Genomic DNA, 24,524 nt, shown 5'->3' on the forward strand with positions numbered 1-24,524 from the left:
AGAAGGAATGTGTGATTCGGTCAACGAATAAACCAGAAAGGAACGTATTGGGTTGTTTTCAGAAAGGAATGATTGTCTCCAGGGACTTTGCAATGGGCTGTTCCATTATCCAAGACGGCCGGCGCCCTATATATAATTCCCTCCATGATCGAAAAAGAGCTTATCTCCAAAAAGGAAAATCGTCATTTCACGTCAAACATACACGCTATTCCCTAAAGAACACAAGACGCGAGGGGAGAAGGTAGCATCGTCTCATATCGGGTCTACTTTGAGGTAAAAAAGCGGAGAACACCATCGCTCTAACACGGCACAGGGAACTTTATATGACACTTGTTGCTTGTTGGCATGAGTGAGATTATTATTACCGAGTTATGGCACACGACTCGTCTACAGCCCTTGATGAGTCGCCTCTTTGGGAAAGTGGGTTCTCGGAATTTACTCTAGAATGGCCGGTGGATGTTACATCGGTAGCATACTAGGGGGGCCGCGACCCCGAGGGCGATTATTATGGTTCTTCACGCTCACATTCAGCAGAGCAAATGGGAAATTTAGACCAAATTATAATATTAAATAATAGGGAAGAATAGTAATCCACGAGTATGTCCTTGCGGCATGATTCATATTTACTACGCCGAGCTATCATTAGAGTCGCATGCTTATGGATTCTTGTTGATCTTGACAGCTCATACTCAACGGTAATGATATATGCAAATGCCAAACATAAAGGAATCATATTTATTAAAGCTGACAGAAAGAGTCTCGAAATCCCGAAAAAACCATCACGTACTCTACTAGATGCGGTGCCCATCAGCAGCCCCCACATGTGAAGGCCCAAAAATAGTATACTGGACCCAACGTCCCTGACGATCTTGATGACTTGAACTGTCGGTTATCGAAGAGAGTCTCCACATTTCCGGTAAAGACCGGTAAAGATCAGGAAAACTATAACTCGAAAGAGGCAGTGGATCTATAGCCATGAAGCCCTTCCTAGCTATTGCGCGGGTTTAGCATCGGTTCATTTCAAGCCTAGGCTGGAATTAAAATCTCTAACCTAATTGACCTGAAATATACAATCTTAGCGTGAAGTTCTGAACAGTCAAGAACCGTTCAAAATCCACTTAAATGCATACTTGGAAAAGTTTTTCCTACTGCTACTCGGTGAGGTGCCTCTTCGTCCAGAGCATTTCAATTATCAGGGCTAGCCGGTCCTAGTCAATCACCACAGTGTGCAAGGTTGGAGTTAATTGAAATAATATAGCGGCTCCGACGCCTTGTCGAGGCTGTGCCCTGCGGTCTTACTAGGGGAGGAGCATCCGGTTGTGAAAATTGTGTTTACTGGAAAAGAACAGACCTGAATAATGTGAAGAGAGACCAGATGCTGCTAATTGGCCCTTGATAGTTTTTTCAATACGACATCTCAAAGACTTCTAGTACACACAAATTCTATTAGCAAAAAGGGAACATCTTCAATGATGTACGTCCAAGGTGCAAAGCCACAATGCCCTACGCAACAGAAGAATCCTGTTGCCTTGGGAGGATATCTAAGGTGGCTTGGCTTGGCTTTGCTAATAAAAAGGTTCTACGTCTGGTTGTGCTGCTACCCCATTTACCGTCAACTCCCTATGTACCCGGTGCGAAGGCTTTGTCTTTTAATGTTTTCTACGGGAAGATTCTTTCAAATATGATTGTATTAACTCGTTAAAGTGGGCATTTGAAATGTAAGCTCTATCAAAGAATAGATCGGTCGCCCTTAGATGGAAATCTCTATGACGCTGTATTAAAAACAACTGAGGTGGGTGTTTGTCCTTATCGATTCAACCAAGTTCTTGAACTGTCGCAGATCGAGACTGATCATTGTTATTTTGCATAGAATCGTCGTCAATAGCATCAATGGCGGCTATCACACCACCAAGAAGCATATTCCATACACTTGAACCATGGAATCGACAATCGACAATGTCACTGAGAAATAGTCAGCACAAATCATCCAGTTACGGTGGCCCCGGTGAGTTAAGTTCTTGAAGAGAACCATTTCCAAAAAAAAGAAAAGAAAAGAAAGAAAAGAAAACTTACAACTGGAGCTCTTTGCCTAGATCATCGTCTAGATATTTCAATCGACGTTTGCTCACTTCGTTATTGCCAAACAGAATAAACTGAAGTGAAATATGTGTTCGCATAAAGTTTCTCTTGCGCATTTCTTTTACCAGCGATCGTATTGGATTGTCAACACTGCAAGCATAGCTACCCACCGGGTCATCCCACAAAGCATCAGTCAGGATGTAGATACTGGTTTCTCGTTGCTGTCGCGAGGAAAGCCTATTCTTCACTTGCTCTAGAATTGTGCTGAGACTGAATTCCATATGGCAAAAATTCTCGCTGACCTTGTTTTTTTGATTGATTACTAAATCCACCAGCGACTTTATTTCGCCCCTATGGAACATTGGGACTCTAGTCCACCGTGACTTGCGGACCTTGTCTGGACCCGACGTAAAAAATAGCTCAATACCATCTGGGTCAACTTGGCTAACGAGATGTGCAAGCGCTTTGAACGTATCGGCAGTATTTTCCCAATGATGCAATCTCATCAATGCGGAGTCATCGATGATAAATATCTGAAAAGCGGCATTAGCTTCTTTTATGGAAAGGAAAATATCTTGCAACATACTTGGTCACGCCCTTTTAACAATTTAAGTGCTGCGGCTTGACCTGGAAGCTCTGTCTTTTCCCCATTTTCTATCCATCTAAGGACCTCATCGATTCGTACGCGTGGGGGGTATTTGCCTCCAGATGGAGATCGGCTTTGACTCGATGGTTCGCGTGAATCCCCAGAAAAAGTAAGTTTTGCGGAGTTTGTGATTATAGCCGGAAGTAGAGTGGTACCGTTATCTTCCTTTTTGAGAATTTCTGTCGAGTCAATTGAGAAAGTGTGTGAAACTCGCTCCCCACCAGGCGTGGGTTTAGGTACTGTGTGTGATGTGCCTCTATGACACTGGCCGGAACAAATTTGCGCAGTACAAAATAATTCTTTGATATGGTTTGACCGACATTCAGAGCACATATACCCACGGCCTCCATCATCTGCTCTTTGTTTTGAGCCCAGGCTATGAGCCCTTGTGATTGGAAAATCACTTTCGAATGTTTGTTGACCCAAACCTGGATGCGATCTCGGGCTGGAATGAACTGAGGATCGATTGGGATACTCATGTTCATGTATCGAAGAAGGCGAATTCACAAAATCTCGCTGACCCTCGATTCTGCAATCGAGCTGTGGGACTGAATTCCTTGGACGCTGCTTTGACCGTACTGAAGCCGGACTAACTGGTGATGAAGACGAGCTCTCTGGAAGACGTTCTATTGATGGGGTTTCCGATGACTGGTACTTATTGAGAGTTTTTTTTAGGAGAGGGTAGAGCTCCTTGGCCCGACGTCGCCTTTCTGTTCTTGGGACCAACACGAAACGTAGCAATATGCTACAAATCCCGTCTGTGAAATCATCAAAAACCCGGCGCCGACTAAGGATAGCTACCAGCATCTTATCAACAGCAGCTATTCTTTCAAAACCGTCATGAAAAGAAGCTCCATATCCTAGGTTGACATGCGAGGGATATTGGTTAATTTCTTGACATCGAAGTGCCCGAAACTCTTCCCGACCTTCGTCACCACAGATACTCCAGACCGCGAATTCGAACAATACACAAGCAAACGACCACATATCGGCTTCTTCGGTGATACCTCCACCGAGAAGGCGCGTGTCCTCGTGGATTTGTGTTAATTCTGGAGCGCTGTACATTGTTCCACCTTTATTATCAGGGCTCATATTTGAATTCTTATCAAAAAATTCAAAACTAGTAAGGCCAAAATCCCCGATTTTGAATTTATATTGATAAACCCCCTGGTTTTGTTCTCGGAAGACGAATATATTTGCAGGCTTTAGGTCTTGGTGTACACCACGCAACTGTTTTGTTGTTATTGTTAGATTTTGGTCGTGAAGGATACTCAGACCTAATAACAATTCAAAAAGATTATTCCATAGGTCATATAGCGTCTCGCGAGTGTAGGGTGGGGTTCGGCGCTGAAAGAAGTCTAGCAAGCTACCTTCATTGGCATATTCTAGAAGAATATACCCTTTCTGGTTTTGAATAAATGAGCCATGGTATTTCAAAAAGTATTTTGATACCACATCCTTCCTAGCAGTATTACTCAACGATATGTAAACGTTGACCTCGTTTTCAAAGCTTGGCTCGAGTTCGCATTTTGGGTACTCTTTGACGACGATGACTTTCTGCGTGAATCGATCTCCTGTCAGCGACAATTTCCACGTGCTCTTTGTAGGGGGGTCACAGTCAATCTCACCTCACTAACTTCAATGCCTGCCGCTGCATGAGGCTCATACTTCTTAATAACGACAGAGTCGCCACAGCCCCCAGATAGTTGTTTTTGAAACGTCAGGGGTAGAATACACTGAGGACTAAGCTCTTTCCGATGCAGTCCTGAACCAAATACCACAGGATTGAAACGAAAATAATACTTTTTGAAGGCCTGTAAGACATTTGTCCCCTGAGAAGGTGATGCGAAAATTCGACTGAGACCTTGTTCGAAATACGGAAGTACGTTATTGTCATGGATGTTCCATTTGTTGAAATCTTCGAGATAAACAAGGCTTGGTATCCTGTGCTCAGCGATATATACCAAAGTCGAAAAAATGCGAAGATAATTCTCTGTGATAGATTCCACCGGGATAGGAAGCTGTTTTGTGACTTCCTTGTGCCACACCGTGTGGATTCGCTGACGATTCCAGTACTTTCTTAGGTCGCTCTCGGCGACGTAATCAGCCTTATTCCCATAGCCATCAAGCCCACTAATCTTGTTCTCTTCGAACCAATTGCCGAACTCTCGGGATATTGAGTCCATTTTTCGTGGGCACGACGACTCCACCTTCCCAGGTGGCGGAACGTAGGAAGATGCAATACGATTCGGCAGGGTATTACACGAAGGTGTGCAGGCAAATGCAGTTGCCACCGTAGACGCATAAACCAAAGCAACCCGGAGAAAGTTATCAGGAGTAGGGGGGAGTTTAAAGAATAAAAGAAGTTGAGAAGATTGCTCCTGACGAGTACGAAGCAAGCGGAGCCAGCCTTGTGAAGCAGGGTGGCGAATTGCCCGTGTGTTGCGCCTCATTTCTGGTGGCTAAGCCTTTGAACTAAGTGTACCCGGGCGCAAATGCTTTTCCTCTTGATGTAGGCAACAGCGAGGCTATGCCAGCCTGCAAGAGATCTAGATGTGTGCGGGGTAAACAGAGATACGACTCCTAGCTGCTAACAAACCCCTAGTCTCAAGTGCTTCTTTGGCTTTGGTAGAGTCCAAAACAAAAAAAAAAAAAAGGAGAAAAAAGGACAGTAGGTTACGTAGGAGTTCGAGGACAACGAATGCTAACAACTCCTAGCAAATAGAAACGTCGAGGAGACCACCACGCCCGGAAAGCCCGCATAGTGCCATGTAAATATCAACAGTGGATTATTATGAATAATTCATGTTGGTGCCTGAGGATATAAACCATAGATTTACTGCCTAAAAGAGTAAAAGTCTTTTGGTGCAGCTGTTTATTAGGTTATGGGACCCTGCTATAATTATTGCTCTAACCCGGCAATAACCCTGAAAAACATATACTGAGTTCACATCCTTTAAGAGAGGACAAATGGAAAATAGAGATTAATATTACAAACTACAAAAACAATGATGGTTAGAACCGCGACGGCTAAGATGGTGATTTGTTAAAGAGTTGGTCTGTTAAAAAAACAAAGAAATCCTTGACCAACTAAAAAGATAGAGCAGTTTAATCTGACCGCTAGAAAAAAAAGAGCGGTATTAAGCGCCAGAGTTGTTAGCCTTCCAGCCTGAGGGGGGGTGTGTTGGCACCTGAGGATATAAACCATAGATTGATTGCCCAAAAGACTTTCAGTATTTTGGTGCTGCTGATTGTTAATTCATAATAATAGAAACCTTTCCAGATCCCTGTGCCCACCCTTCACCACTACAATCGCCACGGGGGTCTCGACTCCTAATTGCCGAGCAGTACGCTCCTCCCCATATCAGCAGGATCCCCCCCATAAAAGGGAAGCATATCTTCGCGAAAAGATTGAAGAACTCGGGTTTCCAGACCGGCATTGCCTCCGGGTTATTCTGGTCCCATTGAAACAGTCCACTGCCAAAGAAGGTCTGTTGAAGAGTCAGAGGATTCCCAAGCTTACGCAATGGTGTGCAAACTCTTACGGCAATAAAGGTACCCGGAAGGAATATGAGGGTAGCAAAAGTGATAATATGCATCGATGCGGTTTCCCGCTCGGTCTTTTCTGCCACTTTGTGCATACTTTTAGTCATTCGCTCCATTTCGATTGTTGACTGATGCATATCTAGTGTCATGCGCTCCATTCGCTGAGAGCCAGTATGTGAATTCAACGCAAACAGCTTATTTGTCTCGATACTTCTAAACTGTAGAATTGCTTCGAACTACCAAAAAGAAGTTTAATTAGTTGAAAATGCCGTTCCTAGCATTGGGTGGAACCTACCATAACTTTGCCGTTATTTAGCCTGTATATAAGCGTATTGACTCGAGACTGCTCTCTTTCAAGGTCTTGGATAATGTTTTTTGATTGCTGAACAAAGTCCGATATGGCAGTTGGATATGTACTCTTGATGGAAGCCGGAAAACGAGTGTCCGTTAGCAGACCTTGGTAATATTCCACTATCTCGGCTAGGACATGAGCGTTGAGCTTTATCACTAGACCGACCTCTTGAAGAGTACAGTCAATGCGGGAAAGTTCTTGGAGTTGTTCAATCGGGAATTGCTCAAGGAATGTAAATTGGCCATCTCCGTCAGTAATCCTAGCTGATATTGGAGACTTCTGTATCACGTTATGGGATCCCTCTGCCCTCGTTTGCTGTGAATTGAAGTCCACATTTTCGGAAACAACCGGGAGAATAGACTCTGGGATCCTCCATGTGCCCGTCGTATGTCTCGAAAGAACGCGACCTTGCTCAAATGTGCTATTTCTAGAAGGCCCTTTTGGGGGAAAAGCATTTGCCGGTTCAATGAACTCTGGGGGTGCGGCCTCTAAAAGTCCGACAGGAGCGTTGAAAACCCTGGTTAGGATTTTTTCCAGCCTTTGTTCGAGTGTACTCAGATAGGGTCGCCAGTTCTCCCTACACCACTCGAAATGAATCATATGAGTTTTCAAAGTTGCAATAAAACAAGTGTTTATATTCGTCATTCCATCAGCACTTAGCTCACTGCAGGTTGCTGTTGCATCCGTAACCCTTGATTTGATAAGGTCATTGGCCTTGATATTGATCCAGAGAGCTTTCCCGCTTTCAACATCAAACGAGTGATACACTGCAGTATTTCTCATGGACCACTGTTTTCCGCCAAAAGAGGATCTTTCAGCTGACCACAGGTTGTAGCAATGTCTGACTTCTCGCCCAGACCGACCAAGTTGGTGTATCGCGAAAGCACCGGCATCCGTTACATCAAGGAAATTTTCTTGTCGAAAGCTCGTATAATGGAAATCATCCGGTTGCGTTTCTTTTCCAAATGAAAACACAAGCTCCAGAAATGAAGGAGATACTTGATGGAAAGCTAATAGATAGTCGAGCATATCACTCGAGCAGTCCAATGGACTTCGTGAACTCTCTGCATGGATGAACCTGTTAAATTAATTTATCAGCGTAGTCCACATCTCATGTAGTAATTTACGCACACGTATCGACAATTAGGATCTTTTCGATTTCGCTGAAAATGGTTCTTGATATTCTCGACAGAGTTACAGCTCGTAGAGTTAAACGCTTTGCTCATCGCGTCAGTGATGTCACGGTGGGAGAAGTCTTATCACTACGTACCGCTATCCTCATCATAAGCTTCTAACAGATGGATTGCGTGATATTGAGATCTCGAATCAAATAAATGTTTCTCATTATCCCGTAGCCGTTCTTGGTAAGATTGCAAAGTTTGTGAAAATTCCTGCGTACGAATCAGGCTGGTCGGATAGGAACGAGTTCTACAGGCCATTTGGAGCCTATCGTATTGTTCCATCGTAATATAAGGGTGTTCAGCTATATGAGTAGAGCTGGTGGTTATAGAACTTAGCCAACATAGATCCGGCAAAAAATGCATCTACTTTGATGAGTTTTATATTGGTATCAGCTTGAAAATGTTCATCTCCAGGCTAACACGGGGCGAAATTCGGCGAAATTCGGCTAAATGGAGAAAAGGTATACAGAGCCCAGATGCCGAATAATAGAGTAAGCAGGCACTCCATAAGTGTAGTTTAAAATAATCTATGACAAAGCTCAATTCTGTGTCACGACAATACCCAATACGCTGTCTTCACGTTATTTTCAGCTGAAGGCGAAGCAAGGCTGCAATGCAAGGCTGCAAGGCTGAGTGGGAAAAAATAAATTAGACAAATACTGCCCATTGAGTTATAGGGTTCTCATTTGAATTTCACACAGCCTTGTGTTACTTCCTATACCCGGGCAAGTCACGCCATCGCCACACTCCATAAACAAACCATCCACGTCAGTATCGTTCGGATCGGAGACGTCGGATAGCCTCGTGTTCTTCCTGGAAAATATTTTGTAAATATACCTTCATCAACTCTCCTTTCCTTCCCTTTTCTGCTAAAGGTACTTACAGCAGACAGGCTGTGTGGGACATCTGCAACGTAAAGATCGTCTCTCACCTGATTGAGTTGTCAGCAGACCGGAAATAAGGCTATGACGACACATTGGGGCTCTTTTAACTGTGGCTATGGCACCGGCCTTGTGGTAAGACTTACGTAGATTGGGATGGGGCATTCGAAGACGGTCTCCAGATAGTTCTTCAGCGTTTCCTGGCCGAGCCGATACGTAGATATGTATTCCAACACCATGGTTATTGTATCATGGTATGTCATATCAATGATACACAAAGATTGATCAAACTCATTAGGCTGCAGCCCGGTTTTTCTACGCGACAGGGAATACGGCTCATGCATCTGAAAGAAGAGGGGAGGCTATTTAGGCATTGCCCGACGTGTACATTCATGATTGCTCATATTTATCTGGCGTAGCCTTGCGACCGGGGGTAAATGAGGGGTTATCGGAGAACAAGGCTACATACGCCGATTGGTGGTGGGATACTACAACCGTCTTGTCGAAGGGCCGGAAATGAGGAGGATCTAGCATGTCACCCTATCAATACAGTGGGTGAAGTATGAGTACTCATGCTGCTAGTGAGCGAAATATACACATGACTTGTCTCAATCGATTGCTATGAACATGAAGTTTTAATTGTCACAATATCCAATTATCTTCAAGACATAGTTGTCTGAAACTTCAATCAAAAAGTAAGGATTTAGTATTAACATAAAATAAAATAAAAAATAAACCAGAACCAGGCTGCGAGACTTGAGGGTTTCATCTCCAGCCCTAGAATTTCGTTCTCGCTGGTTCTTCAGCCACTGAAGCTAGTCGCGAAGTTTAACAAGCGACTCCAATTTCTATCGATCGTTCCATAATGTTTTATAAGAGACTGCCAATATGGACATTTTTATTTGTCATGTATTTCTCGTCAAAATCACATGCTAGAGGATTCTTTCCCCCCCCTTTTTTTTTTACACTCGAAATGAAAATAGCCGCCACCTGCAACTGTTAGAAATCCAGAGAGTACACCCTAAAAATGACCCATCTTGATTAGTAACCAAGAGGTTTTTAAACGCCCTGGACGCTGGATTAGCACGGTGATCAATAGTTTGGTAAAGCGAGATTGGCATCTAGTGTTCAGTGAACTTGTCAAAGGACTCCTACTTTCGGACATGTGAATGCTTTTCGGGGATTATTTAAGCCCACCATGAGGAACCGGGCGGATTTTTATGAAGCAAGGCACTTCTTGTTTGTGACGACCTGGAAGGAAATGCCTAATACTGAATTGCTCTTACTAGCTGCTAAACTAACATAGCATTCCCCATTCCCCATGTCCTAATAATTCTTACACTAAGATCTTGTTGACCGTCAGCCTACATAATGCGTGTTCAAAGCAGCACGCCATGGCAAAAAACCATATGATAAAGAGAAAATGTCACTCAGTTACCAAGGAAACCCATTACGGTGGCCTGTTCTGACACAATGAATAACAAGTCTAGGCGATACTGGTCCTGGGTCTGGCACACACCCGTAGACCGCGTGGGCATAGTTGTATCGTACATACAGAATCACGAAAATACTTTACTAGAAGATATTAGAATGCAGGTTGTTACTTTGGGTGTTTTTATGAAAACTGTTTGCCGTCCTGTACTGGTACTGTTTTCTAGCATTGGTCATATCAAATGGTTGGTTGACTCCGTGAGAGTAAAATTACCGGATAATCAGTACCAATGTCCTTCCAATCATGCAAGGCTGACGGCGATGATACGGTATTTAGCATACAAAAATGCAAAGGTACGAAAGGTTTCACATATTTAGAACCCCCCTTTCCAATTTTTGGGCCGAAAGATGTAACTGGGAAACATATGTTCGACACATGTGATTTTAAGCACCCCGAATGTCGTGTACCCGAGTGGTTTGCTCTCAAATCCAAGACCTTTGCCCCACCGGTGAGATTTGCGGGCGGTTCTGGACAGTCACTGTTGCCTCAATGGCGCGATCACGAAAGCAGATCAATCGACGGATCGGCCCTCACGGGGCATAACCTCGCCTATCGGGAAGAGTGCCTAGTTTCATGCTCTGGAACTATGTCGTGGCTGCAGCCACTGGGATCGTCGGATAAGAGATAGGATTTTCACGCGATTCCTGTTGTAGAAAGGATCTAAACTTTATAACCCACAGTAAACAACACATCACGGAAATGTGAGCCGTCTCGGTGAGACAAAAATCGCGTGGTCATCCGTTAATCATCTTGTATTCGGTAAGCACAGGATAAAGGGAATTCTTGGATGTGAATGTTTTTGACTAGAGCTCTTCAGGAACAACTAGGTATCGGGAATACGTAGGTTTGGTTTTTTGTTCGCATTCTGGTCCGAGTTCATTTAAAGTGACAGGCTTTGGATCGATAGAGAATGGATCCTGGAAATCGGGGATATTTCCCTGTCTAACAAGATCTTAAAATCTTACCAGAGTCCACAAGCCCTGCGAAACAAATGCATGCTAACCGCAGATGATAAGTTCTTAGTATCATCCCCCGACATAGAATGGTCTGGTCTGCACACTGCATGAAGCTATTGGATCATTTGCTCCATAAAAACAAACTAGGTCCTATAAAGATTTTTTTTTAGAGATATAAAATCGTAGTCACTTCCAAATAAAGTTGTTACAGTAGTGTGGGCGTCGTCTTCCGGCTCGGTGGCTGGCTGTAGACCTGGTTTAACCAAATATGCGTAATTAAAATGGCGACATGCCCTTTACATTCTATTCAAGAATAAAAATACGAGTAAAAACGACACTGGGATATTACCCTTGTTTATAAGACCGCATTTTTCAAAAGATTTTCTTTATTATCAGCGTCTATTAATTCTGTTGATAATGCGTGTCCCTTACGTTGCCGACCCAGCGTCAAAAACAGATACTGAGAAAACAATATTTGGGCGAATCAAAGAAAGACGCTAGCCTGGGCTGCTGTTGGACCTTGACCGAGCTCTTTTGCATTCTCTAGAGGTGGCAGATGGCTGGAACTCCTTTTTCGGGAGTATTCGAGAGCGAACCTCATTATCTGCTGATATCAGAGAGTTAGCCATATGCCGAATTGCGATACTCAATAAAGCGCAGTTTGAATGGTGTCAGCATGCACCATTGGCAAAAGAAGCAGGCGTTGACGAAAAGGGCCTCAGAGACGAACAAAACGAAGGCGAAGGGATGACGCCGGAGCAGACGGCCGTGTTGCGATATACCGACGAAATGACAAGGAACATCGCGGTGTCGGAGACGACATTTAAGGATTTGAGGCTCTATTTTTCCGACAAGGAGATTGTCGAGTTGACTCTCACGATCGGGGGTTATAATTGTGTCAGCCGATTCTTGGTGGCATTAGATGTTGGAGAGAGGAATGGGTTGACCAATGCCAAGGAGTGACACTATTGATGGAAAAGAATGAGTCTTTAGAAGGTGGTCTTATACAATTCGGGGCAAACAAAGGTGCTTCCAGCAAATCTTGATCGGGACCGAGCTTGCACAGCTGTCGGGACCGTAACGGGGACAGAACTCCCCAGAAGGTTAGGCTCGGGTTCCTGTCGCCGAATCTATAAACGGTCGAAAAGCATGTATCTAGTTTTAATTCATAATTTCGTACGTCTCCTAAATGAATTATGACTATGCTCGTTTATTTATTTATTTACTTATTTGCACAATATAGCGAGAATCTCCCTATTCATAGCAATGCCTACCGACTGAAGTTAGACAGCTACTCAGAGATTTGCTTGGCCCTTCATGCTGGCTTCTTGGGGTTATGAAAATTACATCAAGTACGAGAAAGAATAGGACAGAAATGGTATCTTTGAACTGTGATGAGGCGTATGTCCCGGACGAGACAGAAGTTGTGCAAGGACAAGAGGGTAGCCCTACTAACGATTCGCAATCCGTCAATGGATGGCGGCTCTATATCCTCACCGCTGGGTGAGAATCTGATGGATTATTGAATGAAAGCAAGATACGCTACTGATATCCTTTTTCTTTAGGCTGTGGTTGGCACTGTTCCTTTCGACAGTGGAAACAACCATTGTTAGTACATCGCTCGTCTCGATAACCGACTCACTCAGCGGCTTCGACAAGCGAGACTGGATAGTAACTGCATATCTATTGACATATACAAGTATGTCTTTGATTATATTCCTACTGTTTTATTCGGCGAAACTGAGTTATACGTGATCAGGTTTTCTCACAATTTACGCAAAACTGGGCGACGTATTCGGACGAAAAACAATGTTCGTCGTCGGACTTGGAAGCTTTATAATATTCTCCATTCTTTGTGGTATTTCGACACATATCGAGCAATTGTATCTATACCTCAACATTTACAAGTACATTCTCCGGTAATTGACTGATTTCAGAATCGTTTTTCGGGCTCTTCAGGGATTTGGGGCATCAGGAATATACTCAATGACAATCGTCATAGGACAAAGCCTGGTTCCGCCGCATAAAATGGGTAAATATATTGCAATTTTGTCGTCGGTTTATGCTCTAGCCAGTATTGTTGGGCCTCTTATGGGAGGTGCTATAAGCCAGAGCGGGCATTGGCGATGGGTTTTTCTATTCAAGTGAGACTTTTCATACCTGATTGGGCCCAGTCACTGACTGTGTAAGTGCACCTGTGGGCGCATTGGCTATGTTCATTATAAAAGTGCTTCTACCACCAACAATATCTTGTACTTCGAAAAAATCTTTTATGGAGAAAGCACGTCACAAGTTATCTCCGACTAATTTACAAAGGGTCGATTCCGTGGGCGTAATGCTCTTGCTTGCTGCATCGACCCTACTTGTATATGCTTTTGAGAGCGGAGGGACACAATTTACCTGGACTAGCGCGGTTGTTATTGTGACTTTGATTGTCGGCACCATTCTCTTTGTAGCATTCATGATCTGGGAATGGTGGCTACAAAACCAGCAGTCTGCAAGAGTAGAGCCTGTCTTTCCACCTCGAATCCTCCGAAATCGCATTATGGTGGCCATGTTCGCGTAAGTCGTCTAGTTTCAGTTTGGGCCTTACCGTGTTGACAGAGTACACTGCAATAGCACATCATTCTTCGCGGGGTTTCCATTCACGTCTGTGGTAGTCAACACACCCCAAAGAGCACAAGCTGTTTATGCATTCAGTTCACAGCACGCCGGGATCGCCCTTTTTCCATTACTCCTATGCTCTCCTCTAGCGACGTTGGTTTCGGGGTATGCAACATCCAATGTCAGAGTCCCACCAGTATACCTCGTAATATCAGGAGCAGTCATTCAACTCGTGGGTGTGGCACTGACATGCTCGCTGCCAAGCCACTCTCCACAGTTTCCACCTCAACAATATGTTTTTGAGGCGATCATGGGTATCGGATTTGGTCTCACACTGACTACTATATTAACACTTGTGCCACTTGTGGCTGATAGTAATGACCTACGTAAGTTGGCTAGGGATGATCCAGATTTAATGAATAGACGCTAACACGAAAACTAAAACCAGCTGTTACAATGGGAGCATTGAGTCAGGTCCGCATCCTTGGAGGCACACTCGGTCTGGCTGTAAGGTGTGTCACTAAAATACGGGTGACTAGAGGAGTTCTAACAATTACTTAGCGCCACGGTATTAGACAGTCAGATATCACAGACATTGAAGGCATTAAGAGATCCGGAGACCCTTCAAGCGATTACAGATTCATTCACTGCCATTGATTTGCTCTCACTTACAGACCAACAAGCGGTTCGAGTTGCATTCTCAGAGGGCTTCAACAAACAGAGTATTGTGCTGGCAGCCTTTTCGGCAGCGGCGTTGATATGTTCCATGTTTCTGTGGGAGGAATCTCCGCGAAGAGTGGTAAAAGAGTGATTGTAAAAAAACGCCTTCCCCTCCCTGGAGTTCTGAGCAATTGCAAGAATTGCAAGTCTTATTAAGAAATAGTGGGATTCAATAGTCATAAAGTCCTCTTATGTATTTCCTTTAAAGGCGACGATGCCGCCTTACGATAAGAATGGTATATGATCATAGCTATGTAAATTTAATTCATATACAACAACATTGAAGCAATCTTGGTCAACTGGTTGTTTTCAGAAATATTTATTGCACCTCTTGTTAGTCATTGATATCAATTGACATGTGGGCGTCTAGGCAGAATAGCTGGTAATTCTCTCTAAATTCTATTTTTATCCAAAACGTCCTAGATCAAGTTTTTAATTTCACAAGTTTCCTTTTCAAACATATAATAACTATCATCGGGTAAATTTATTTCGGCACTGAGGTAGGTAGGCCCCACTTGAATGCTTCTATATAGGCATGGACAATACATTCCCTTGACATGAGTATTGTCGGGTGGAGTTGAGAATCTATTAAAGCTCGACAACCAACTTAGTCCCACTGACACCCTGTTTGAGCTCATCGAGCGCCTTGTCAATATCCTCCAGTCCTTTCCCGGCCACCTTCACTCGGGGGCTGGGAACATACTCTCCAGTAGCAAGCTTCTCCTTCAACCATTCCATGAACACCCAGTGGTAAATATTATAAAGCTCTTTTGGGTCATTCATTGGCGGCAAGATAAATATCACTTCAACACCTTCAAGGTCCTTAGCCTCCGGGGGTACGATTGGTGCCGACGCAATCTTCGGGGTGCGGTCACTTTTCAATTGTCCGAGGATGTTCGCAATAGGCTCAAGGCTCCCTTGCCCCAGGAAGCAGTAATTCAGAGAAACCCCGTCTTTTCTTGCGGCTTCAACGACCTGGGAAACAATGTTGTCTGATTTATAGTCGAATGTCTGATCTGCGCCCAGTGTCTTGAGGTAATCGTGGTTACCAGGGCTCGAAGTAGCATAAACCCGGAAACCTAGTAGTTTTGCACTCTGTACAGCCGCACTACCGACGCTGGTTGATGCACCCCAGACCAGTATTCCCTGTTTATCCTCCGGCTTGTAGCTGGTGTCGCGCGGAATTCCTAAGACATACCAACCCACTAGGGCGACTGCCACCGACATGGGTAAGATCGACCCCTCGGAAAAGCTGGTCGAATCTGGCAATGGGGTAACCCTCTCTGCATTAACGAGCACGAACTTCTGAAAAGCCCCAAAGTCTGCATCACTCTGATGGAAGAATGCTGTGGCGTAGGCGGCTACTCTTGTACCGGGCTGTGGGGTGTCTGCAGGAACTTCTGGGCCACACTCGATCACAATACCAGCGACGTCTGACCCTAGTACTGTAGGGTAGTTGGTAATGAGCAATCCACTGTCTCGTTGGAAATGGTCAACTGGGTTCAGGGCTATAGCTTTGATCTCGACAAGCAACTGGCCCGGCCCAGGTTGAGGTGTCTTGCGAGAAACTCTTGAGTGTTGAGCGCCTTTCTCAGAAATAATGACAGCCTGATGATGACCGTGCAAGGACTCTTGTGTCATGTTTATTATCGAATTTTGTTTATAGTCTTAAAAATAAATAAAAAAATAAAGAGGTGACGCGAGATGAGATAAATGACTGCGTTTTGGGCAAGTCCAATAGCACTAACACACAGAAATTCAGAAATTCCACATATACCGATAGAGAGATGGTTTGGATCCAACGTCTCCGGTACCAGTCGTATTCAGGGTTATATAGTTTCAAAAAATTGCCTCATCCGCCATGAATACATGCAATTCGGGTATCCCCGCCGGGCCGGGATATTCTTAACACCGCATGTGGGTCTTCTGTTTGGGGTCAACCCATGGGTGAATCAGGAAGTGTGAAAATTCCCAGATGTCTTTTTTCCATGTCGATCTACCGTTTCTCCTTCCAGGCTAGAAGGACTGACCATATCCACTGAATGAGTCGGGGTCAGAAGTTGGCGCAACTAGGACAGGACAAATATTCGCACATCCCGAGAGAGCCCCAAGGTGCGTAAAACAAAATTCGTTGTATAATATTCGAGAACTGAGAGTTAACATCTTTGTTCATGTTGCAATGATCTCCCGCAATCAATTGCGGCAAGCAACCTCTCCTTGTAGCTGAAGTTCAAGAGTGTTGAGAACAAATTGACGGTGCAAAATTATCGGATATCCGGCTCAATTCCAGATGATTTTGATCGCTATTGAGCCGATCTTCAGAGTGCTTTTCTTGTGGGTGGGTTGTAGCCTCATACCCGGAGTTAACGTCAACAATTTACCGGTCATTTCCCGAGACGCTTTTTGAATCGACGGCTTGTGCTTAGCGTAATGGCACAATGTCGAATAGTACCAACAATTATATTCGTACATAACGTGAAGTATTCCCCCCTCATTTTTTCCCGACACAAGAATCCAAAGCAATTCACGGATGATATGGTGATCCTGACCCAAGTTCAGCTGGCAAGCCTTTTGAATCTAGCTCATACGGATGACTTGGATCTCGGGAGCCCTCTAATTCTCCTTGCAGATAAAGATTTGGATTAGTTAATACCTGCTGCGAGTAGGCCTTGCTAGATTGCGCATTGCTGTTGTTAGAGCTCTTGCGTCGGCGGACGAAAACTATAGACAAAACTCCGACGATAATCACAAGAGCCCCGAGGCCAGCCCCGACCCCAACTCCTACTTTTGCTCCGGTAGACAGTCCGCCCAAGCTAGCTGGGGATGATACCGGCGAGCTCGTGCCTGGCTCAGATGGCTCAGATGACTCAGATGGCGTAGTTGGCTGAGAGGTTATTGTTGACGTATGAAAAGTTTTGGTTGGAGCGTTATCGAGTTGCCATCTTATCTGAATTCCATATGCATTAAATTTAGGTGTGCCGATGTAGGTAGAAGTAGCTGTTGGCTCTGCCGTGATCGTAAATGTCCCTGTTGTTGTGGCGCCCAAAGTGCATAGCTCCGTCGAGTACCATGGCCACCCATCTCCATCATCAGTCTGACAAGTATAGGCACTAGATTTCACGAATACTAGTTAGAACAGTTTGGAAAGCTATATTTCACCGCTAACCTATTTCGAAGGTTATTGTCATAAAGCTTACCTCGGACAACACGTCGCCCTGGTTTCTGAGACAGAATTGATATTCACTATACTCGAGCATGCCATGAAGTACCCTGAGGGACATATTCCCGGCGAATAGTATGCTGTTGGAGCGGGAGTGAAACTTGATGGATAGCAATCATTTGACGTTGGTGTTGGTCCGAGCTGAAGATAGATCCAAGGAGATCCCCCTGAACTATGGGTCAGATTGTAGATGTCTGTCAAACAAGATGCTGCTGGTGTGAATACAGTTGTGAGTGCGGGTATCGTATTTGTCGCCATGGCTGGCAACTGTCAGTGACACTGAAGTTGTGGGGTTCGTGGTCAAATAATTTTGGGGAAAGGGGTGCTTATGAACGCACGGAATTACAAGCGCCATTTGGCACCCAGGGTACACCTCGTACACGTCCCATGCCTCTTCCTGCTCTTGATGAGCGCTGCTGTTGACTATTGGTTGCAATTAAGCGCCGGTGTGACAGGCTATGCATAGCTAGCTCCGGATCGACCAGTTAGAACTTGTTGTTGACCATCCGTAGGTTAGAGGCGGCGCTGCATGTACCGCAGCTTGAAATTACCAGTGCTATTTTTGGCTCCTCTGTTGAATTGAACTCTTGCTAGCTCTGCTGTCGACGTGCCCTGGATATCTACCGATTGCGAACGGCCCTCTCTTCTCTATTTTAACCCGGCCAATGGAACGGGCCGCAACGCCCCAATCTAACCACCTTGGGATAATCTGCTCCGTTTCTGATACAGGCAGCGAATGGGAACTGGCGATTGAAATAGACTTGTTCGGCCCCACACTCATTATTGTGTCCGTTGGTTGGCCCATGGCATTTTAAATGACAGTCCACAGCATGATTCCTAAAATTACCACTTAGGAAGACTCAATAAAGGAGCCACGCGGGTGTCAACTTTGAACTAAATCCGCGTTTACCTATGTTACTTTATGACATGACATACAGCACATTTTATTTTCTCATATCACTGCTTAAATGTACTGGTAATACCTTGAGGTTCATTTTGAAATGCCAAGATACGACCAAAGGATATTATTCTCTTTTGGTTCACAGCTGCACCAAAAGACCTTGGTATTTTGGGCAGCCAATCTATGGTTCATCAGAGGCGCCAAGATGGCATCATATCCCTCTCGATATTCAAAGAAATAAAGTCTCAAGCTAATCAAACATTCCACGAGAACCAGTTCCACCAAAAATATCGGCAGTGCCTCGCCATTGTGGTAAATGCCCCAGTCCTGATGGCTGCTTAATAAATTTCGTGTTTTGCCATGAGCGCAGCGTTTCTACGCAGTGTTCTCTTCCATACCCCGATTCTTTGTTTCCTCCAAAAGGTGTGCCGAGTACGCCGCGGGCATAATTGTTGATAAACACCATACCAACATCTATTTTCCTGCCAACTCGAAGACAACGCTCATTATCACGACTAAAAACACTGCATGTCAGCCCGTATCGTGATTCGTTTACGATGGAGACTGCTTCTTCCTCCGTATCAAACACTGTTACAGTCACTAGCGGTCCAAACATTTCCTCTTGCGCGAGGGCCATATCCCGTGTGACCCCAGTTATCAAGGTCGGCGGGACAAAAAATCCGCCTGCGTATTCTGTTCCAGATGGAAGACTCGCCTGTGCCGCAATATTAGCCGTCTTTTTAGCAAGCTCTATGTACCTAAGGCTGTTTTCCTGCTGGACCCTTGTTACCTGGGGGCCAACATGAATGGATGCGTCCATGCCATCACCGACTTTGAGCCTCCGTACACCATCTGCCAGTTTCTGACAAAATTGGTCGACCGTGCCTCGTTGAACTAATATTCTAGATGTTGCCGTACACGCTTCGCCTTTATTGAAAAAAGCCCCCTCTAAAGCGGTTCCAACGGCTCGGTCAAAATCGGCATCGTCGAAGACAACGAGAGCATTTTTCCCACCAAGTTCAAGAACAACTGGAATGGGTTTCTTGGCCGCAGTCTCGGCAACTTTACGGCCGGCTGCAGTGCTTCCCGTGAAAGAGACCATTTTGACTAGTGGATGACTGACGAGAGCCTGTGGAACTTCAGGCCCCAGCCCAGGTACAATCTGTACAACACCCTTGGGTAGCACTTGATTCACAATATCCACAATTTTTATGACTGTTAGAGGGGCTTGCTCCGACGGCTTGAGAATCATCACGTTGCCGGCAGCCAGCGCAGGTGCCAGTTTACCGCCAGTGTGGATAGGAGGCCAGTTGAAAGGAATTATAGCCGCAGTAACTCCTTTAGGTTCATACAACACGGTTGTATACAGAGAACCTTGGTCGTGCACCTCACCAGGCAATTTATCCACGATGCTTGCAAAGTAGCGAAATATGGAAAACAGGAACAGCACGTCTCCATTTAGGGCGTCGAGATAGGGTTTTCCGTTTTCCAGAGTTAGTATCTCGGCGATTTCCTCCTTGTGCTCCTCCAATGCATCCGCACATCTGAACAGAAGTTGACTTCGTTGTGTTGGCGAACGCCAACGCCAGTCATTCTGAAACACTGTCTCTGCATACCGAACGGCTTGATCAACCGTTTCCACGCTTCCCGGAACCACTGCGGTGATAGTCTTCCCAGTTGCTGGGTTTTCAATTGTAAATGGCGTGCCAGATGATATGTCCGACAAGGGAAGCGCTAATTTAGAATCATATGAGGGTGCCATTTTAATCTGTTCCAATATGTTTGTGAAGACACCTCAAGAATCAAAATACCTTTGGATCAGCACGGGATTCTTCTTATACTTGAGTTTGCTTGATACCATATCGGGTCATCTGGATTTGTGTTGTATAAAGTCCGTTCCTAGTCGGTGATAAGCCCGTGGGCCGAAATAATATCCGGGTTGCCGAAACCACGCGAAGATGAACCCCCAGCAAACAACAGCCCTTCAAGCAATGCGCAGCGGAGCGATTTTACAGCGACAGTTGATTATTAGTGAATTGATTTGGAATTGAGATTATTTAAAAGATCTTTTATTACGTGCACCCTGCCTGCTTGCGAAGAAACGACGGTTCGATATACACCCTGCTGCTGCTTACACTGGTCCATTCGGGGCAGTCATAATATTACAATACCGGAAAATGCAGGAACGCGGATACCGTTCAGCAACGTTACAGCGACGTTGTGTGGGTTTGCAACATATCAAGAAGACTACACAAGCATGACTGTTGTAAATATCACTACATATCCGATTTTCTAAACGTAGTGACTTTTTACGACATATCAGCAATGTAATGACATTACAAAGTAGTTAGCTACCTATGTAATAAGAGAATTGATTGACCCACTGCCGCTTTGACACAGACACTCCTTTCTATCTTTTTATAACTATCTTGGAAATGATTGATATTTTACAATTAGAACAAGATTCTACTAGTTGATGTATGTATAAGCCTCCGTAGCTAAACCTACTTCGTAGTGACGATGGTTACGATTAATACACTGTCGCCAGAAAATCTGACTAATATGAGAAAAAATCCTGACTTCTCCACTAAGGTGACCCTTTTTGGCAGGCGGTAATTTCAAGGTCGACATACACTATCTCAGGCATCGTGAGAAACAGCATGAGTATCCACGGCCGTAGCAGCTTCAGTTTGACCATTTTGATCCAGCGTACCAGCAATATCGTTAGTGGGAACTTCCTCTTCCCCTTCCTTTTCCGTTTGACCCTGTTCAGGAGAGCCTTGAGTGTCCTCGGCATCCTGGTGAGTACTTAGAGCCGGGTTTCCGAAATCGTCTTTGATATCGCTTTTCGCTTTTCTCTCGAGAAGCAATCGAATTACTTCTTTCTTGTCGTTTGCAGCTGCCAAATGTAACGGTGTAGCTCCATCATGGTCTCGATAGTTGATATCTGCCTTATTCGGTTTGAATCCATCAAGGAGTGCCCTGACTACATCGGTGTGTCCATATTTAGCTGCTAGATGCAATGCAGTCTGCCCGTGCAGATCCTCTGCGTCGGTAAAGGCGGTCTGCCCGGTCTTTTCTGTACCACTAGAGGAATTGCCTTCGTTTTCTCCCAGAAGTGCTTTCACTGCTTCCAACTCTCCATTTGCTGCCGCTAAGTGTAACGGTGTCTGCCCATCTCGGTCCTCTGCATCCGCATCGACTTCGTCTTTACTTAATAGGAATTTTACCACTGGTGTTAACCCCTTTGCAGCCGCGAGATGTAGGGATGTCTGCCCAATTCTGTCCCGAATGTCCACATCGGCTTTACCTTGATCCACCAACTGCTTCACCACCTTATCGTAACCTCTCTGTGCGGCAAGATGTAACGGTGTCAAGCCATTCCGATCTTGTACATTGACTTTCTTGGTCTCCTTAAGAAGCAAAGTCAAGATCTCTTCGTGGCCCCGCTCGGCCGCCAGATGGAGTAGAGACTTTTGGTTGGATGTTCCAGTATCGACGCCAACTTTCTCCTTAAGCAATTGCCACACCACCTCCGTTTTCCCTTCCTCAACTGCCACTCGAAGAGCCAGTTTTTTGGCCGGGGCTTCGGCCTGACTAGTACTGTAGGCTGCGAGCTCTTCCATCATGGAAATTCGCCCCGACTTTTCGTCATTTTTTTCATTTCGCTTAAGTTCCCTTCGCTTATCGAAAAGCAATTGTGCGATCCTCTCATGATCGTTATCGATGGCAAGTTCCTCTGCAGTTTTGCCAGCTGTTGTTCTTGCATCTATAAGACTAGAGTCCATGTTTGTGTCCACGGCCAGAAGCAGGCGAACCACGGAGATTCGTCCCTCTTTGGCTGCCAAGTGCAATGCCGTCTGATCCTCGAGGTCCTTGTATCCTACCCGATATTTGAAATCGGAGTTATCGAGAAGTGTCCTGACAACTCGCGTGTGTCCATTTTCGGCCGCCGCGTGTAGAGCAGTGCGATGATTTTTATCCGTTCTGGTGAGCGTTTCAGGTGATTGAACGTCACGGAGCAACTCGACAATGTCCTCATAGCCTCTCCAAGCTGCTCTCCAAAAGGCGGACCGGCCGAATATATCCATAGCCTCAATGTCTAACCTTTTTCCTTGCTTAAGCAGTTCTTCGACGACTTTTCGGTGATCCCCCTCGACCGCCCACTGAAGGGGCGTCCGATCGAAGTCGTCTTTGGCGTTGAAATCCGCGCCAGCTGCTATCAAAGCCCGTACCACAACTGTATGGCCACTCGCTGCCGCCAGGAGCAATGGGGTGCGCCTATCTAAATCTTTTGCGTCAATCTCCAGCTTCGAGGGAGAGTCCTTCAGGAGTTCCACCACTTCCTCGTGACCATTGTGGGCCGCTACGTGCAGAGCTGCCCATCCAAGTCGGCGTTCTTTCTTAGCAGCGTCGACTTCTTTTGAAAGAAGGACTCGCACAGTGTCTATGCAGTTGTTCTCTGCAGCAAAATAGAGAAGGGTCTTTCCATCGCTATCCGTTCCTCTTAAATCAGCTGTCGAAAATTGATCGAGTTGCTCTTCCGATAAATCGTCCCCATCTTGCAACGTTTTCCGCAACTCCTCGAGATTTCTCTCATTCTTCTTAGAACCATTTCTAGAAAACATGTTGGATAATCTAACAAATGGACCAGGAGAGCTTGGAATTTCTCGTGGGCTTCTATCGCGGTCCCTCGAGCGATCTAGGCCCGCTGGGTTCGATGCGTTGCTTGATATAGAGCTAGCTCTAGATAGCGATAGTAGTCGCGAGAGACGACGGTCCTTCTTAGCAGGCACATTTTCCTCGTCCGGGCTGAAATCTAGGCCTCTCGATGGAGCGTAGTGTCCTGGTTCCAGTGTCGTGCTTTGTTCATCCCGACCTCTACCATTCCCCGCATCAGTGCTCGAGGACCGGGCGTGTGCAGAATCTCGTGAATTCTCCATAGATGTAGATTAGCAAATACCCATAGAGAGATGGGTATTTGGTTCATAAGATTTGCTCGAGGCTTCTAGGTCGTGGAGGAAGATGCCGGGAACTGGAGATCCTTATGCAGATATGAATGAGTCATCACTCTGTAAGAAATGCCATGTCACAAAAACTGCTCGTGCGGCCTCCCGATATTCGATGCGCCAATTACTGCCCAGCAAGCCAATACGTAGGGACATGGGTTGCGAGACACGGCTTGTGCCTCTGAAAAAAGACGGCTGCGAGATGCCCGGAGCTGTAGCATGACGTGGCAGTTGGTGCGACACATGCATAAAGACGCTAGATCTGGCCTATTAAATCCATAATTTGATCACAGTGGAGCAAGTTAAAGCGTATGCGAACGCTTTAGTCCATGTCCATTCATAGGCTACAGGATTTACTGTCACGTATCGAAAGTGTATAGCTGCAAGGCTGGTCTAAACCTCTATAGTACAAGCAACACAAGCGGGGAACCTACTTCGCACATCGCTTCCACTTTCCCTGGGTGATGGCTGGGGCCATCTAGATCGTGATGATAATGAAGACGACCGGGAACTGTGAAATATTCGGCAAGGCTGATCAATTAATGTCGCTCAACCCTACGAATATATGGATCGTTACCCCCTGTTCGCTGCCACTATCGACTGGGTCGCGTTTTGCCGTGCCTCGAATCATGTAGTAGCAATGCCTCGTTTTTTTCCTGTGCGAGCTCATAGGCAGGCGATGACCGGTGACTTATGGCGTGTTTCCTCTTGCATCCCCATGCACCAACTATACGTACAGTTGGCTATCAACCAGGGGTGTCTCCCAATACGACTTGTGTGTCACCCCATGTCGCTTGGACTCCATAGCGGGCTTGCCGACTTTTGTAGAGCCTTCTGAAGAATACATTAGAACAGCCAAACGGCCCCTACAACAGTCCGGGCTAGGATATATTCATTTCTGTGGCTGTTTATCTCTGTTCGGTCCAGAGCAGCTCCC

General features: G+C 45.4%; 7 protein-coding genes across 7 annotated transcripts; 2 read left to right on the plus strand and 5 right to left on the minus strand.

Annotated features, from left to right (window-relative positions):
* Positions 1-1,814: 1,814 nt before the first annotated feature.
* Positions 1,815-5,178, minus strand: TRUGW13939_10256 (uncharacterized protein; the record flags this gene model as incomplete). Its single annotated transcript, XM_035493369.1, has 4 exons — positions 1,815-1,962; positions 2,074-2,612; positions 2,666-4,282; positions 4,354-5,178. 4 exons carry the CDS (start codon positions 5,176-5,178, stop codon positions 1,815-1,817), a joined length of 3,129 nt encoding a protein of 1,042 aa, XP_035349262.1.
* Positions 5,179-5,979: 801 nt separating this feature from the next.
* On the minus strand, positions 5,980-8,924 carry TRUGW13939_10257 (uncharacterized protein; the record flags this gene model as incomplete). Its single annotated transcript, XM_035493370.1, has 6 exons — positions 5,980-6,216; positions 6,271-6,507; positions 6,567-7,701; positions 7,755-7,878; positions 8,642-8,735; positions 8,832-8,924. 6 exons carry the CDS (start codon positions 8,922-8,924, stop codon positions 5,980-5,982), a joined length of 1,920 nt encoding a protein of 639 aa, XP_035349263.1.
* Positions 8,925-11,550: 2,626 nt separating this feature from the next.
* Positions 11,551-12,096, plus strand: TRUGW13939_10258 (uncharacterized protein; the record flags this gene model as incomplete). The annotated part of the gene is made up of 2 exons (XM_035493371.1): positions 11,551-11,556; positions 11,635-12,096. The coding sequence occupies 2 exons, from the start codon at positions 11,551-11,553 to the stop codon at positions 12,094-12,096; spliced, it is 468 nt and encodes a 155-aa protein (XP_035349264.1).
* Positions 12,097-12,508: 412 nt separating this feature from the next.
* On the plus strand, positions 12,509-14,548 carry TRUGW13939_10259 (uncharacterized protein; the record flags this gene model as incomplete). Its single annotated transcript, XM_035493372.1, has 7 exons — positions 12,509-12,636; positions 12,699-12,832; positions 12,893-13,052; positions 13,450-13,695; positions 13,753-14,123; positions 14,186-14,249; positions 14,299-14,548. 7 exons carry the CDS (start codon positions 12,509-12,511, stop codon positions 14,546-14,548), a joined length of 1,353 nt encoding a protein of 450 aa, XP_035349265.1.
* A 497-nt stretch (positions 14,549-15,045) lies between these two features.
* On the minus strand, positions 15,046-16,098 carry TRUGW13939_10260 (uncharacterized protein; the record flags this gene model as incomplete). The annotated part of the gene is made up of 1 exon (XM_035493373.1): positions 15,046-16,098. One exon carries the CDS (start codon positions 16,096-16,098, stop codon positions 15,046-15,048), a length of 1,053 nt encoding a protein of 350 aa, XP_035349266.1.
* A 2,730-nt stretch (positions 16,099-18,828) lies between these two features.
* On the minus strand, positions 18,829-20,340 carry TRUGW13939_10261 (uncharacterized protein; the record flags this gene model as incomplete). Its single annotated transcript, XM_035493374.1, has 1 exon — positions 18,829-20,340. One exon carries the CDS (start codon positions 20,338-20,340, stop codon positions 18,829-18,831), a length of 1,512 nt encoding a protein of 503 aa, XP_035349267.1.
* An 877-nt stretch (positions 20,341-21,217) lies between these two features.
* Positions 21,218-23,521, minus strand: TRUGW13939_10262 (uncharacterized protein; the record flags this gene model as incomplete). Its single annotated transcript, XM_035493375.1, has 1 exon — positions 21,218-23,521. One exon carries the CDS (start codon positions 23,519-23,521, stop codon positions 21,218-21,220), a length of 2,304 nt encoding a protein of 767 aa, XP_035349268.1.
* Between the last annotated feature and the right edge of the window lie 1,003 nt (positions 23,522-24,524).

Source organism: Talaromyces rugulosus, chromosome V (genome assembly GCF_013368755.1).
Source record: "Talaromyces rugulosus chromosome V, complete sequence".
Lineage (NCBI taxonomy): Eukaryota > Fungi > Ascomycota > Eurotiomycetes > Eurotiales > Trichocomaceae > Talaromyces > Talaromyces rugulosus.